The sequence below is a fragment of the Lontra canadensis genome, unplaced genomic scaffold, assembly GCF_010015895.1.
Source record: "Lontra canadensis isolate GAN:19392208 unplaced genomic scaffold, GSC_riverotter_1.0 scaffold36, whole genome shotgun sequence".
Classification (NCBI taxonomy): Eukaryota; Metazoa; Chordata; class Mammalia; order Carnivora; family Mustelidae; genus Lontra; species Lontra canadensis.
In genome coordinates, this window is record NW_022631030.1 from 4,178,718 (window position 1) to 4,192,823 (window position 14,106).

Below are 14,106 nucleotides of genomic sequence, written 5' to 3' on the forward strand. Positions count from 1 at the left end.
CTTATTCAGATCTTAGGATTTGATAAATGCTTTCAAGCCACTTAAGAATTGAACTTATGTATTTTTTGCTTTTGGTCTGGAGTCACTGTAGAATCTATTATTGATGATCCGTTTGATTTTTGTCTCTGTCTTGCCTTCCACCCTAACAAAAGCATATAAAATGTTCTGTTCATCTCTGTTCTCAGTTACATTTTCCGGCTGAGTTGCACTCGTCTGGGTCAGTGGGCTATTGGGTATGTCACTGCTGATGGGAACATTCTACAGACGATCCCTCACAATAAACCTCTCTTCCAAGCCCTGATTGACGGCTTCAGGGAAGGCTTGTGAGTATCTGCTGTTTGCCCCTCGCTGGAATACAGGAATTTAGGGGTTATAAAACTTAATCGTCAGTGACTTGATTCCAGGTGTCTTCAGGACTGAACATTCAAGAAACACATTAACAGGTTGTATTATTTTAACCTTCAGGTTCTGTAGGACTTTTGTTGTTATTTAAAAGGATTCTTTGAGTGAAATGATTTTTCTCTAGTGCTTTAGTTATTACCATGTGTAAACTGTATCTTTTTCCTTTTCCAGATGTTAACTTATTTCCCAATCTATATTTGAAAATACGCCAATTATCAGGAAATGTTACCAGTTATTTAACTAACCCACATTAGAGTGCTTAGATGTTTTTAATAAGAACAGGCTCAGTGGCCTTCATATGCTCTAAGCATTTTGGTTTGGCAGTATTTCTTCAGGCTTTGGGCTTTTGTAATCTCTGCTAATATTGATAAGTAAGTTCTTACTTATTCCAGAATGCTATTCCTTTGGGAACGCAAACTGATTATCGCTTGGTAGGCACTAAAAATACTAGCACTTGACCAGCTGTCAGAAAGCTACTTGTGTTTTAAAGCAACGAGGAGAGTCCATTTTCTGCGCCAGCGTTGGGGCTGAAGGGGGTGCTTCCCCACACATCAGAGCAGGCCGGCACTCCGGGCTTCCTGGTAGCTGGTCTCATGGGCTTCCTTTGCTTCTTGTTACATTTCTTTTGAATTGTTGTCTTTCCATGTTAAATACCTGGTAAACAAGGGCATTTTAGGCCTTTGGTCAAAAACAGATGGTGCTTAAATTAAGAATGTGGGGACACCGACGTAACTCAGTGGTTAAGTGTCCAACTCTTGATCTCAGCTCAGGTCTTGATCTCAGGGTCGTGACATCGAGCCTTGTGTCAGGCTACACGCTGGGTGTGGAGCCTACTTAAAATAAAAATAAATTAATAATTTGTATTTTATGGCTATCCATAGATTAAAATAGGGGTTGGGCCAACTATGGCCCATCAGCTAGCTGTTGCAGTATGGCCTGGAACTAAGATGGGTTTTCCTTTTTAAAGGGTTACTTTAAACAATAATAACCAAAGAATATAGGACACATACTTCTGTGGCTTGCAAAGTCTAAAATATTTATCGTGTGGCCCTTTACAGAAAAAGTTTGTCAGCCACTTAGTTTAAAGATAAAGCCTGTGGCCTTGTGCCCTAGAGAAGGAGTATCATTGTTTGGAGAATATCTTCTTGGAACTGTTCTGTGTTACTTATTTTTTGAAGTATTTATCTTTGGTAAATACAAAGATTTACCTTTGTACCTTATGCAAAGTAGCCTATTTATGTATTTGAGAGAGTGTGCATGAGCTGTGGGAGGGGCCGAGGGGGAAAGAGCATCTCAAGCGGACTCCTGTGCTGAGTGCAAAGCTGATGGTGCAGGGCTCAGTCTCCCCACGCTGAGGTCATGATGTGAACTGGAATCAGGGGTTGGACGTTTAACTGACAGAGCAACCCAGATGCCCCCACAGTTGCCCTTTTAAAGATTTTTTTTTTTTTTTTTTTGACAGAGATCACAGGTAGGCAGAGAGGCAGGCAGAGAGAGAGAGAGGGAGGAAGCAGGCTCCCAGCTGAGCAGAGATCCTGATGCGGGGCTCAATCCCAGTACCCGGGATCATGACCAACCCACTGAGCCACCCAGGCACCCCAACATAGTTGCCCTTTTAGATGAGAGAATGCCCAGCTACTATTTTGTCTGCATTAGCCAGCAGTTATAAATTGTCTTTTTAGTAAAACCCCAAGGCCGGTTACTCTTTTTACAGCTATCTGTTTCCAGATGGACGGAATCAGAATCCCGACCTGACAGGCTTATGTGAACCAACTCCCCAAGACCACATCAAAGTGACCCAGGTGAATTTTGTTTTACCTCCTCACCGGTCTCTGGAGGCAAGCTTTTGTCCTCGACACAATTCATGGTAGAGCAGTATGGAGTGATTGGAACACTTAGGTTTTAAACCATCGACTAGCCTAGTGGATTTATGTGTGTGTAGTTTCTCTAAAGAACTTGAAATAGGACCAAGACCGTGTGCTTTCTGTGTTGGTGAGAGAATGGTGACCACTGTTGGGGCACTTCCATAGAAGCCAAATTTGTGGGGGGAGTAGCAGTCTGGTTTTCCTGGTGTCAGTTGAAGGTTGAGGTCATTCATTCATTCGACAGATACCGCAGTCAGCTGAGTAGTCTCTTCAATTTCTCTTTATTAAAGGAACAATATGAATTATACTGTGAGATGGGCTCCACCTTCCAGCTGTGTAAAATATGCGCTGAAAACGACAAGGATGTGAAAATTGAGCCCTGTGGACATCTCATGTGCACGTCCTGTCTCACGTCCTGGCAGGTATGGCTCTAGACCGTGTGTTCCGCTGTGTAATCCTCGGAGGAACTGGGAGTTTTGTATCCTCTATGGAGAGAAAGGATGGTCTGGTTTGTGGGGGAGGTTTTAAGCTTCTGGTTTCTTTTTTCATCTTTAGGAAATGTATTTCCATATTGTCCATACTTACAGATGAGCCTTTGACCGTCTCCCGTTTGCTCTGCAGGAATCCGAAGGCCAGGGCTGTCCTTTCTGCCGATGTGAAATTAAAGGTACTGAGCCCATTGTGGTCGATCCGTTTGACCCTCGAGGAAGTGGCAGCCTACTGAGGCAAGGAGCCGAGGGAGCTCCCTCCCCAAATTATGAGGACGATGATGATGAGCGAGCTGATGATTCTCTCTTTATGATGAAGGAACTGGCTGGTGCGAAGGTGAGACTTCAGGTTCAGAGACTGGCAGACTCCACTGTGAGTTGTGTTCTAAAGGAATAGAGAGCATTTGATGACATCCAGACCACAGGAAGCAATAGTAGCTGACTATTTACTGAGCATTTACTATGTGAGAGATGCCATGCTGAGTATTTCCCTTTTTCTAACTCCTGTAATCCTGTCCTCGTATATACTCAAATAACCCAAGAGTAGGTACTCTTATTTTCATTTAGCAGATGAAGAAACCAGGGCACGGCAAGGTTAAGGAACTGGCTGAAAATTACATAGCTGTAGCCAGACGTTCTGGCTTCAAGGCTCATGCTTTGTGTCCTAGAACTGGGCTTTCCTCAGCTTGTTGGAGAGAATGAGAGGGGATAAGACAGTGAGGTCCTCTTGCGCTTCTCTGAGTAGGTCTGGTGTTCTGGTGTTCTTTCCTGCGGGTCCTGGCACTAGAAAGTTAGATTGCAGAGGGGAGGGGCACTGTTAGTAACCAAGGACATGGAGACCAAAGTGACTGGAGGGTGGCAGAGGAGGTACCAGGTAGAAGCTAAGCAAACTGGAAAGGCCCTAGTAAAGAGAGGAAACATACAAACTAAGAAAGATGGGATCAAATTTTGTAACATTGGTGGGTAGGGTATCACAGGGATCTGCTAACTAATTAGAAGGAAGGGAGTCCTTTGAAGATGGTAAGCAATACAGGGCAAACAGAAGATTCTAATGTGCTTTTGATTCTCTAGTTGAGGATTTTTATATAAATTTATATAAGGGCAGCCTTCTTTTATAATAGTACCTTACTGCCTGACACATGGTAGATGGAAAGAATGAATTTGGGGAGGCCCCTGGGTGGCTCAGTTGGTTGAGAATCTGACTTGATTTCAGCTCAGGTCATGATCTTGGGGTCCTTGGCTCAAGCCCAGCTTTAGGCTCCATGCTCAGTGGGGAGTCTGTTTGGTATTCTCGCTCGCTCTCTCCCTTGGACCTACCACCCACGCCCCCAGGAAAAGGAATAGATTTGATCTCTTAAATGATTGATCCATGTGTCTCCTCCTCTCTGTCCTCAGTGCCACTGCCCTATTTCAGGCCGTCATCATCGTCTCTTTGCCCCGCTGCCAGCACCGGAGAGCTCAGCGCAAACCTGACCATCCCATTCCTTTGCCTCATACTCTGATGACTTCTCGCTACTTAATGGGTTAAGCAATTCTCCTTTCCTCCAGCACTTTGCCCTTAAAATCCTTTTTGCTTTATGTTTTGTGGTTCAGCAAGGCCAAACCACTAAAATCTCTTTGTGCTTTTGTCTTGGTAGTTTCTTTTTTCTTTTTTTAAAGAATTTTAAAATTTCTTTCAGAGAGGGAGCTTGTGAGCAAGGGAAGGAGCAGAGGGGGAGGGACAAGCAGACTCCCTACTGAGTGGGGCTCAATCCCAGGACCCTGAGATCATGACCTGAGCCGAAGCTAAGGGCAACTGAACCATTCAGGTGCCCCTGTCTTGGTAGTTTCTTCATAAGTTAGTTGAGTTTTCATTTCCTAGGACGCCTTTCCAGACTGTTCCTGCTTCCCCCACCCCCAGTTCCCGTGTGTTTACATACACATAATTTCTAGGTCTACCCAGGTGTCTCTGAGACACTGAGTATGTCTGCCATAGATCTTACTACCTCATAATATCTTATTAAATGTATTTTCTGGTATATTATAAATTATAGAAGGCAAGAGCCATGTCTCATTTGTAATTTACTATTCAAAATTGAGCACATAGCAATTACGTTGAATGTTTAGAAATTGAAACAACTTTAGTATAGGAGTTAATAAATCTGTGCTTTATCAATAGCAGGTAGTTAAGGAAGACTGGAATGAGCAGTACATTTTTGGTTTTTTGAAGTGGACAGATTTTTTAGTTTTGGCCCCTTATAACAGGTTCTTTGGGTCCATTTTAAGAGATAAGTTTGAGGGACACCTGGGTGACTCAGTTAAGCGTCTGCCTCTGGCTCAGGTCATGATCCTGGGGTCCTGGAATCAAGTCCCACGTCGGGCTCCCTGCCCAGCGGGGAGTCTGCTTCTGCCTTTCCATTCACCGCTCTCTCCTCATGCTGTCTCTCTCTCTGTCTCTCAAATAAATAAATAATTTAAAAAGAGATTAATTTGATCTCTAAAGCAGTTTTATATGTTCTTACATAGATTTCTTCTGTTCAGTGTTGAAAATCTATTGGTAACTCCTGGAGTATTAGGGAAGCTGAATACTAAGATAAGTGATTTTTCCTGGCTATATTTATTTGAAATTAAAATTACCCTTTTCTCTTCATGAAATTCTATAGATGAATAATACTTATTGTGGAGAAACAGGCATCGCATTCAGTGTTGATGTGGGTACAGATTAGCCCATCTTTTGGAAGGACAGTTTGACATCTATCAAAATGCATAATGGTCACAGTTTGAACTAGCAATTCCAATTCTAAGGATTTATCCTAAAGAAATCCTCAGATAAGCACCCAAAGATACAGATCCAGTTCTTATAGCATTATTTGCAGTAATGAAAAATTCGAATCAACTCACATGTCCAGCAGTTAGAAATTATGATACACCCATGTGTTTGTATTCTGTTGCTGCCATAACAAATTACTACAAATTTAGCAGCTTAAAGCAACACAAGTTTATTCTGTTACAGTGTTGAAGGTCAGAAGCCCAACACGTGTGCCCTCTAGCTAGATCAGGGTAGATGCAGGTCTGTAGTTCTTCCTGTAGGCCCTAGGGGAAAACCCAGTTCCTTTTCTATTTGGATTTGGCAGTGTTTAGTTGCTTGCCAGCTGTAGGATTGAGATCCCCATGTCCTTGCTGGCTGTCTGCTCAGGGTATCCCAGCTTCTAATGGTCAGCCACACTCTTTGGCTCCTGGATTTCTTTCTTCTTCCTTCTGCCTTCTCTCTGAGGTTCTCTGCTGTTAAGTACTCATGTGGGATGTGAGGGTGGTATGGCTGCAACATCTGTCACCCCACTGATCACCAGGGTTGATTTGGCCGATCTGGCTGGTGAGGCGGGTGTCCCCTTCCTCCCTCACAGCTCCATGTGCGTCTCTCCCAAAGCTGCATGCTTGGTTGAAGAGGACGACCTTCCCCAATAGAGGAGAGGACTGGTCTTCGGTTGGGGTATACGAGTAGCTGTACTCCACTGCTAGAACCTTCAAACAAGCTCTCAAGGACTCATGTGATTAGATTGGGCCTATCCAGATAGTCCAGGATAATTCCCCCATCTCAAGATCCGTACCTTCAGTCACATTAGCGAAGTCCTTTTTACCAAGTAAAATGACATGTTCAGTTTCTGGGTTTCAGGGTGTGAATAAACATCTTGGGGCTGGGGGATGGGGAATCCTCATTCTGCCTGCTACAGTCCCCATAATGGAATGCTCTGCAGAATGAGTTCGGTGTACGTATACTTACGTCAAAAATTGCCTAATACTAAATTTAAAAAATAATTGTATATTATGTGTAGTATCACCTTATTTCTCTTTAAAAAAAAAAAAGTTTTTTTAACATGCATAGGGGAATAATTGACTACCCACGGAATTGCTGTAATGTTTGAGGGCACAAGTTTCGAGGACTTGGACTTTATGGGGATATTTGAGGGTTTTACAGCAAGGTGTCCATTATGCTGGGTAAGAGGCTCTTTATTGGGTGCTGTAAGTATTGAGTGAGATAAGAAACCTGAAACAAAGGCAGCGAGGAGCTAGTGGTTGTATTTGAGAAGAGAGCGTGTGTGCGGGTGGAATAGTTTACCACAGGCAGATAGTGTGCGCTGTTGTAGATGTTGGGTCCACACTCTAAGTGCTGTAGGGCTGTAAAGAAAAGAAAAGGAACTCTTTTCCCATAGCTGATCTGTATGAATGATTTTAAATTTACTCATTTAAATAAAAGTCATAAACGTACACTGGAGAAGTTCAAATACAGAAAAAAACAGCTTCGTGCATGGTGCTGTCGCTTGGCCATTCTGTAATTTTTTTAGTTTCTTAATGGACGTTCACATTATTTCCAGGCTTACACAGACTGATACTCTTTTCAGGTCTGTAGGTTAAATTCCTGGCAGTGGAACTGCTGGATGAAAGTGAATGTACATTTAAACTCTTTGATGGAGGAAAGGATATAATTAGGGAAGGGGCGATGGGAATTGCGCAAAGTCAGTGCTCTTGCATTTCTTAGTTTAGTAGGTGCTACGTGGGTGTCTATTATTCTTTGTATGAATTAAATTTGTTATAAAATATTTAACTTTTTTTTAGTAGATAACTAAAATTTATCCCCACTTTTTTTTTTTTTAAGGATTTTATTATTTATTTGACAGATCACAAGCAGGCAGAGAGAGGGGGAAGCAGGCTCCCCACCGAGCAGAGAGCCCGATGCTGGGCTTGATCCCAGGACTCTGGGATCATGACCTGAGCTGAAGGCAGAGGCTTAACCCACTGAGGCACCTAGGCGCCCCTGAGAGAAAACTTTTGAGACGTTTAATACCTTAGATATCTGTTCAGCCTTTAGACTGACTAGTTACCCAATGCTAGGTTGAAAAAAAAACTCTAAAAATTGTTATGGCTTCACTTCACTTCAGGTTCTAGTGTTTTTTTGCTATTTGGTACCCCCTTTCCCATTATCCAAGAAGCTTTTAGTTTATTCTCCTTATGCTTGATTCCTTGAAAACATAAGGGTGCTTTTGGTTTGTTTGCTTGTTTGTCATGTTTTTTTTTTCTTCATTGGGCTGGCTATGCAGTAAACCCTTTCTATATGGATATTTATGTCCCTTTGGTCATAGAACCATTCTTGTGGTATTTCTCTGATTATTTCCTCTCCACTTGTGCTTTTTATCTTTTTCTGCAACTTGATTATCTGCTGTAATAAAAGAACGGTGCAAGGATAGTTACGATGTTGAGCCACAAAGAGTGTAATTAGCTCAGCCCTCTGCACTTCAGGAAGGGGAACAAGCCATAGATGGTGAGAGGGGTTGTAGGCAGAGAGGGGCGCCTGGCTGGCTCAGTCAGTAGAACGTGCGACTCTTGTCTTGGGGTTGTGAGTTTGAGCCCCCCGTTGGGTTGAGTGTAGAGATCACTTAAAATCCTTAAAAAAAAAAAAAAAAAAAAAAAGGCAGAGAGGGCTTTTTTCCAGTTGGGAAACAACCTGAACAAAGGCAAGGAGGTAGGAATTGCAGAGTCAAGACTGGTAGGAGAGTGGGAGTTATGGATGGACAAGCTGTTGCATAGTGTGAGGACGGCTCAGCTGGTAATGGCAAGCAAACGGATTTGGTGAGATAAGAAACCAGAATTTGGGAGAATTGTGAGAAGGTGGTTTTAATAAATCAGATCTGAGGTTGGTAAGTAGAATGAAGAGGCAGATCGAGATATGAGACTCTCTCGGGGCACCTGGGTGGCTCAGTTGTTAAGTATCTGTCTTCAGCTTATGTCGTGATCCCAGGGTCCTGGAATCAAGCCCCGCATTGGGCTTCCTGCTCCGGGAGGGCCTGCTTCTCCCTTTGCCACTCCCCCTGCTTGTGAGGGCTTTCTTTGCCTTCATTTACCGCCCAGCACTAATGATAGGCCCAAGTATGTGAATGGGTATCTTTCTGTCATCTTACATAAGTGCTTGTAATACATATTTGCCTTTATTCCATCTGTATTGCTCCCTGGGAGAGAATGTAAATGCCAGGTAGCATTTTGTATGAATTATGCAGATCTCTTGATAGCTCGCCTGGACAAGCTTACCAGCCATTCATCACCCTGCTGCAGGCTTGGAAATAGGAGAGGTTATACATGTATTGCTTCGTCTAATTTGGCACCTCATTTTTTTAAGGACACAAATTGATGGGAAATATTAATTCCTTTAAATTACTGACTTGAAATAACACTTCTTCAGAAGGACTTGAGATGCTTTTTACTGGTTCTGTTGATTCTTTCCCTCTAAATGTCTTTTTTTCTTTTTTCTATTCTAACAAGCCAGAGAATTTCTCATCTTTGATCTCTCATTGTTCTGTGCCTTAAATGTTATCTCCCCACATGATTTGTTGAGAGGTTAATGTCTGCTCCTTCCTTTTTATAAGGGTTCCTCTTTTTGATCTTGAAAAGATTTTTTTCTTTCTCTGAAGAGGAGGAGGTGGAAAATTGTAATACTTGTTTTCAGTTGTGAGCTAGGGAGCTTCTTGTAGCAGAGCCATTTCTCCATACTTGCCTGTGGCTTGGATCTGCGTGGTAGTTCTGTGATTGAGAGCGCCCTCTTACGGTGACGCAAAAATAACTCAGGAAGCCTGACCCATTGGTTGTAACAGTGTTCAGAGTACTTGCTGTCTGCGCTTTAGGAGGAATTGAAAGATGCCACTCCCTCATACAAGAATAACCTATTGGGAAATTTTATGTGTGTCAGGTGGAACGGCCTCCTTCTCCGTTTTCGATGGCCCCACAAGCTTCCCTTCCCCCGGTGCCACCTCGACTTGACCTTCTGCAACAGCGGGTGTCTCTTCCTGCAAGTGCTTCTGGTCTTGGAACTGCTTCTAAGGTAAGATGTTACCCATTTCTACAGTCTTCTGATTCTTTGTTGTGGATTATAGCATTGTGGATTACAGTGGGGTTTTTTGGTTTTTTAGATAAGTAGATTTTGATTGATTTATTTTCCTCATGCTTCGCAGGTAGCTTCTGTCTCCCTTCATAAGGACAAACCATTACCAATACCTCCCACACTTCGAGATCTTCCACCACCACCCCCTCCAGACCGGCCATATTCTGTTGGAGCGGAATCCCGGCCGCAGAGACGTCCCTTGCCTTGTACACCGGGTGACTGTTCGTCCAGAGACAAACTGCCCCCTGTTCCCTGTGGCCGCCTTGGGGAATCATGGCTGCCTCGGCCAATCCCCAAAGTACCAGTGGTTGCCCCCAACTCTAGTGACCCCTGGACAGGTAGAGAATTAACCAACAGGCACTCACTCCCATTTTCATTGCCCTCACAAATGGAAACCAGAGCGGATGTGTCCAGGCTTGGAGGCACATTCAGTGTGGATACCTCCATGGTGAGTCCTGTTTCTGACATTTCTTTGCCTATTAACAAATACTTTTGCATGACGTTGAATGGGTCAGAGTTTTGTGATAGGTTTTGTGCAGGATTCTGAGACAGTGAAACATCCCTGTCCTCAGGCGTGTGTATATGTACCCTCAAGAAGTGTACTACTAGAGCAGATAAAGCGTGTTTGCCAATAATGCTGTAGGGACGCATGTGCACCTGCGTGTATGTGTGTATGTATGGCTGGATTCATATAGTGTGAGTATTATAAATAGAAAGCATTGAAGTTGTAGAGAAAGGAGAGATTATTTCCAAATAGAGCAATCATGAGGGCTTTATGGAACAAATGACATTTGAATTCAATGTGTTCTTTCCAAAGTGAGTAGTGTGAAGGTCACAAGTACAAGGACACAGATGCTTGGGGTATATTGTGGAACTAGAAGTAGTTTAATTTGAGTGGAGCAGAAGTTTTGTATGTCAGAGGAGGGAAGGTCTAGAAAGGGGCATTAGTACTAGATTGGAGGACCTTGAAAATCCCATCAAGGCCAAAAGAGTTTTAATTTATTTGGTAGGAGATGAGCACTTGAAGGTTTTAAATTAGGGGAATGACATGAGCAAAGTGATGGTTTACAGAGATAAATCCAGTAGTATGCAAAAATGGATTGCTAAGAGAGTAGATTGAGAGAAGGTTAGTGGTTCATTGTATAAGCATGAGATAAGGGTCCAGACCTGGGGGTGGGGAGGTTTATTTGTTCTTTTGTTGGTTCATATGTGTATGTGCTCCACAAAAAAAAATTCTGCCCTCACAAAGTTTACATTCTAATGGAGTAAAGACAAACATGGTAAGTTAATAAAACAAAGGACATTGGATGCTAATGAGAGCTATGGAGAAAAAGAGCAGAAAAAAAGGGGTATTGGGGCAGTTGATGTTGGGTCAGGGGTACATGGAGGGATGGGGTACAATTCTGAGCAAAGATCTGGAGTGCTGTTGAGAGCGAGCAGTGCTGATTCTGAGGGAGACCCTTCGAGGATGAAGGGGAGGCAGGTGAGTTTGGGTGACTATGGTGGGAAGTAAGCAAGGGGGAGAATGCGCTGGTGCACATTTCATTGACCTGCTTTCTCTTGTGTATGTGAGCAGTGTTATTTCTTATGTGCTACACAGATAGTTGAAGGTTAATTAGCAGTATTAACTACATAGTAATGCTGCCAGTCCCCTTCAGACAAATTAAAAAAGGGGGAGAAAAACCTGTGAGCAGTGAAGTTTGGAATATGGCGGAGCCCTCACGTGAACTGGGTGCTGCTGCTTGGTGGCGAGAGAAGGGGGATGGTCACTTCCAAGTGGCATTGAGTGACAGGCCGTCTAATTCATGAGAATGAATTAGGTCCGGCTTTCTGGTGACTGCAGAAAGAGGTGTTAGGTTTTTAAAGCTAGACAGGGTATGTGTATCGACAGCGCATTTCCTCAAATATTCTAGAGTCAAAACAAAACCCCCCATTTCCTTGGCTCTTTTTAGATCTCTGTCTTCCTCGCCCTGACATTTAAACTCTGTTCAGAGCCTGAAAGCAGCTCTGCTTTTGATCAGATGTAGTAACGTGTGAGTGGCATTGAGAGCGGGGTCTGGGTCTGTGTTACTGTTCTTAATATTTTGACGGGGTCGGAGAAGGAAGAGGAGACACTTGAGTCGTGTTAAGTAGGTTCTTTCTCACTTTTCTTTCCAGAATGTGAATAACAACCCATTAGCAGGTTCAGAGTGCGAGCACCCCAAAATCAAACCTTCTGCATCGGCCAATGCCATTTACTCTCTGGCAGCCCGGTAAGTACAAGGCGGCAGCCCGCACAGCGGACGCGCTCCCGCTGACCAACAGCCTCCGCACAGAGCGTAGGGAGCCCAGGGCGGCCTGAGGAAGAAAGTATAAGCTAATCTGTGTTTGTATCAGCTCAAAACTATATCCTATGTTTTGGTCTCCTCTTTTCTCTATGTCTGTGTACATGATCAGCCTTGCTGGGCTTAGTGATTTTATTAATCTTCTCAAAGAAGCAGTTTTGGTTTTGTTGACTTCTATAAAAAAAAAAAAAAAATCTTAATCATTCTTATAATTTTTAAGTTTGATTCTTAATTCTTAGTATGTATGGTAAAGTACACAAATACACCATCTTGGGGCACCCAGGTGGCTCAGTCGGTTAAGCGTCTTGACTCTTAGTTTCAGCTCGGGCCATGATCTCAGGGCTGTGCGATCGAGCCCTGTGCTGAGCTCTGCATGGGGCACGGAGTCTGCTTGGGATTCTCTCTCTCCCTCTGCCCCTCCCCACTCCCTTTCTCCCTCTCTAAAAATGTATACATATACCATCGTACTTAGAAGTGTACGGGTCAGTGGGATTAAGTGCTTTCACATTATGGAACCATCACCGTCATCCGTGCTCATAACTCTTCATCTTGTAAAACTGAAATCCTGCGCATACTGAGCAGTTGCTCCCTGTCCTTCCCTGCCCCGGCCCCTGCAGCCACCGTTACGCTTTGTCTTCAGGATTTTGACTACTTTAAATACCACCTGTAAGTGCAACCGTACAGTATTTGTCTTTCTGTGACTGGTTCAATTTACTTATTGTAATGTTCTCGTCCATGTTGTAGAACATGGCAGACTTTCCTTACTCTAAGGCAGAGTAATATTCCAGTTGTGCCCCCCCCTTATCTGCAGGGGGTACCTTTCAAGGCCCCCTGAATGCCCAAAACCAAGGATAGTACTGAACCCTATGTGTACACTGTGTTTTCTTTTCTAACATACATACATACATATATACGTACATACATGGTAAAGTTTAATTTATAAATTAGGCACGGTAAGAGATTAGCAACAACAATAATAAAATAGAACAGTTGGAACAGTTTGCTATAGAAGTTGTATGAACGTGGTTTTTCTCAGAATACCGTACTGTACTCCCCCTTCTCGTGGTCATGTGACATAAAGTGCCTCTGATAAGAAGAAGTGAGGGGGGTGATGTAGGCATTTGGACGTAGTATTAGGCTACTGTTGACCTTCTGATAATACATCAGAAGGAGGATCATCTGCTACCACACCACAGCTGACTATGGGTAAGTAAAACCACAGAAGATAAAATTGCAGATAAAGGGTGACTCCCGTACCATATTTTGCTTATCCGTTCATCGGTGGGTAGACACTGGGATGGCTTTCACGTTTTAGCTGTTGCAGTGATGCTGCTGTGAATGTGGGTGAACAGATACTGGTCAGGGCCCTACTTTCAATTCTTTTGAATATATACGCAGTAGTAGTAGTCCAGGATCCTATGGTAATTCTATTTTTAATTTTTTGAGACACCAGCATACTGTTTCCCATGCCCTTTTTGTGGCATCTTTAGGCTTTTCTGTATATGAGATCATATCATCTGCAAACAGGGAGATAATTTTTCTTCTTTTCCGATATGATTGCCTTTTATTTTTCTTGCCTTGTTGATCTGGTTAGACATTCTAGTACTGAGACATCTGGGTGGCTCGGTCGGTTAAGCGTCTGCCTTCTGCTCCAGTCACCCTGGGGTCCTGGGATCGAGTCCTGCATTTGGCTCCCTGCTCAGCGGGGAGCCTGCTTCTCCCTCTCCCTGCCGTTCCCCGTGCTTATGCTTGCTCTCTATCTGACAAATAAAATAAATAAAATCTAAAAAAACAAAGAGAAAAAAAAAGAAATTCCAGTACTCTTGAGTACTCAGGAATGGTGAGAGTGGACATGCTTGTCTTGTTCCTGATCCTTTGGGAAAAGCTTTCAGTCTTTCACCATTGCATATGATGCTTGCTGTGGGCGTTTCATATATGGCTTTCGTTATGTTTAGGTACTTTTATTCCTATTTTAGTTGAGTGTTTTTGTCTAAAAGGGTGTTAAATATTGTCAGATGCTTTTCTGCACCAACCGAGATGATTGTGTGGGTTTTTTTTCCCTTTTGTTGACCTGCTGTATTTATATTAATCCGCTTGCATTTGTTGAGCCATCCTTGCAT

At 43.2% G+C, this 14,106-nt stretch overlaps 1 protein-coding gene and 1 non-coding gene across 3 annotated transcripts in view; both read left to right on the forward strand.

Annotated features, from left to right (window-relative positions):
* CBL (Cbl proto-oncogene) overlaps positions 1-14,106 on the forward strand; it is a 71,917-nt gene that overhangs the window by 50,376 nt on the left and 7,435 nt on the right. For both annotated transcript variants that reach the window (XM_032868714.1, XM_032868715.1), the window contains exons 6-12: positions 186-323; positions 2,117-2,204; positions 2,558-2,689; positions 2,889-3,092; positions 9,471-9,602; positions 9,733-10,110; positions 11,820-11,914. In XM_032868714.1, coding sequence (XP_032724605.1) covers positions 186-323; positions 2,117-2,204; positions 2,558-2,689; positions 2,889-3,092; positions 9,471-9,602; positions 9,733-10,110; positions 11,820-11,914 — 1,167 coding nt within the window. The remainder of the gene's footprint in view (positions 1-185; positions 324-2,116; positions 2,205-2,557; positions 2,690-2,888; positions 3,093-9,470; positions 9,603-9,732; positions 10,111-11,819; positions 11,915-14,106) is intronic.
* Positions 11,196-11,326, forward strand: LOC116874416. The gene has a single exon (XR_004383990.1). It is a non-coding gene; the product is annotated as a small nucleolar RNA SNORA19 (small nucleolar RNA).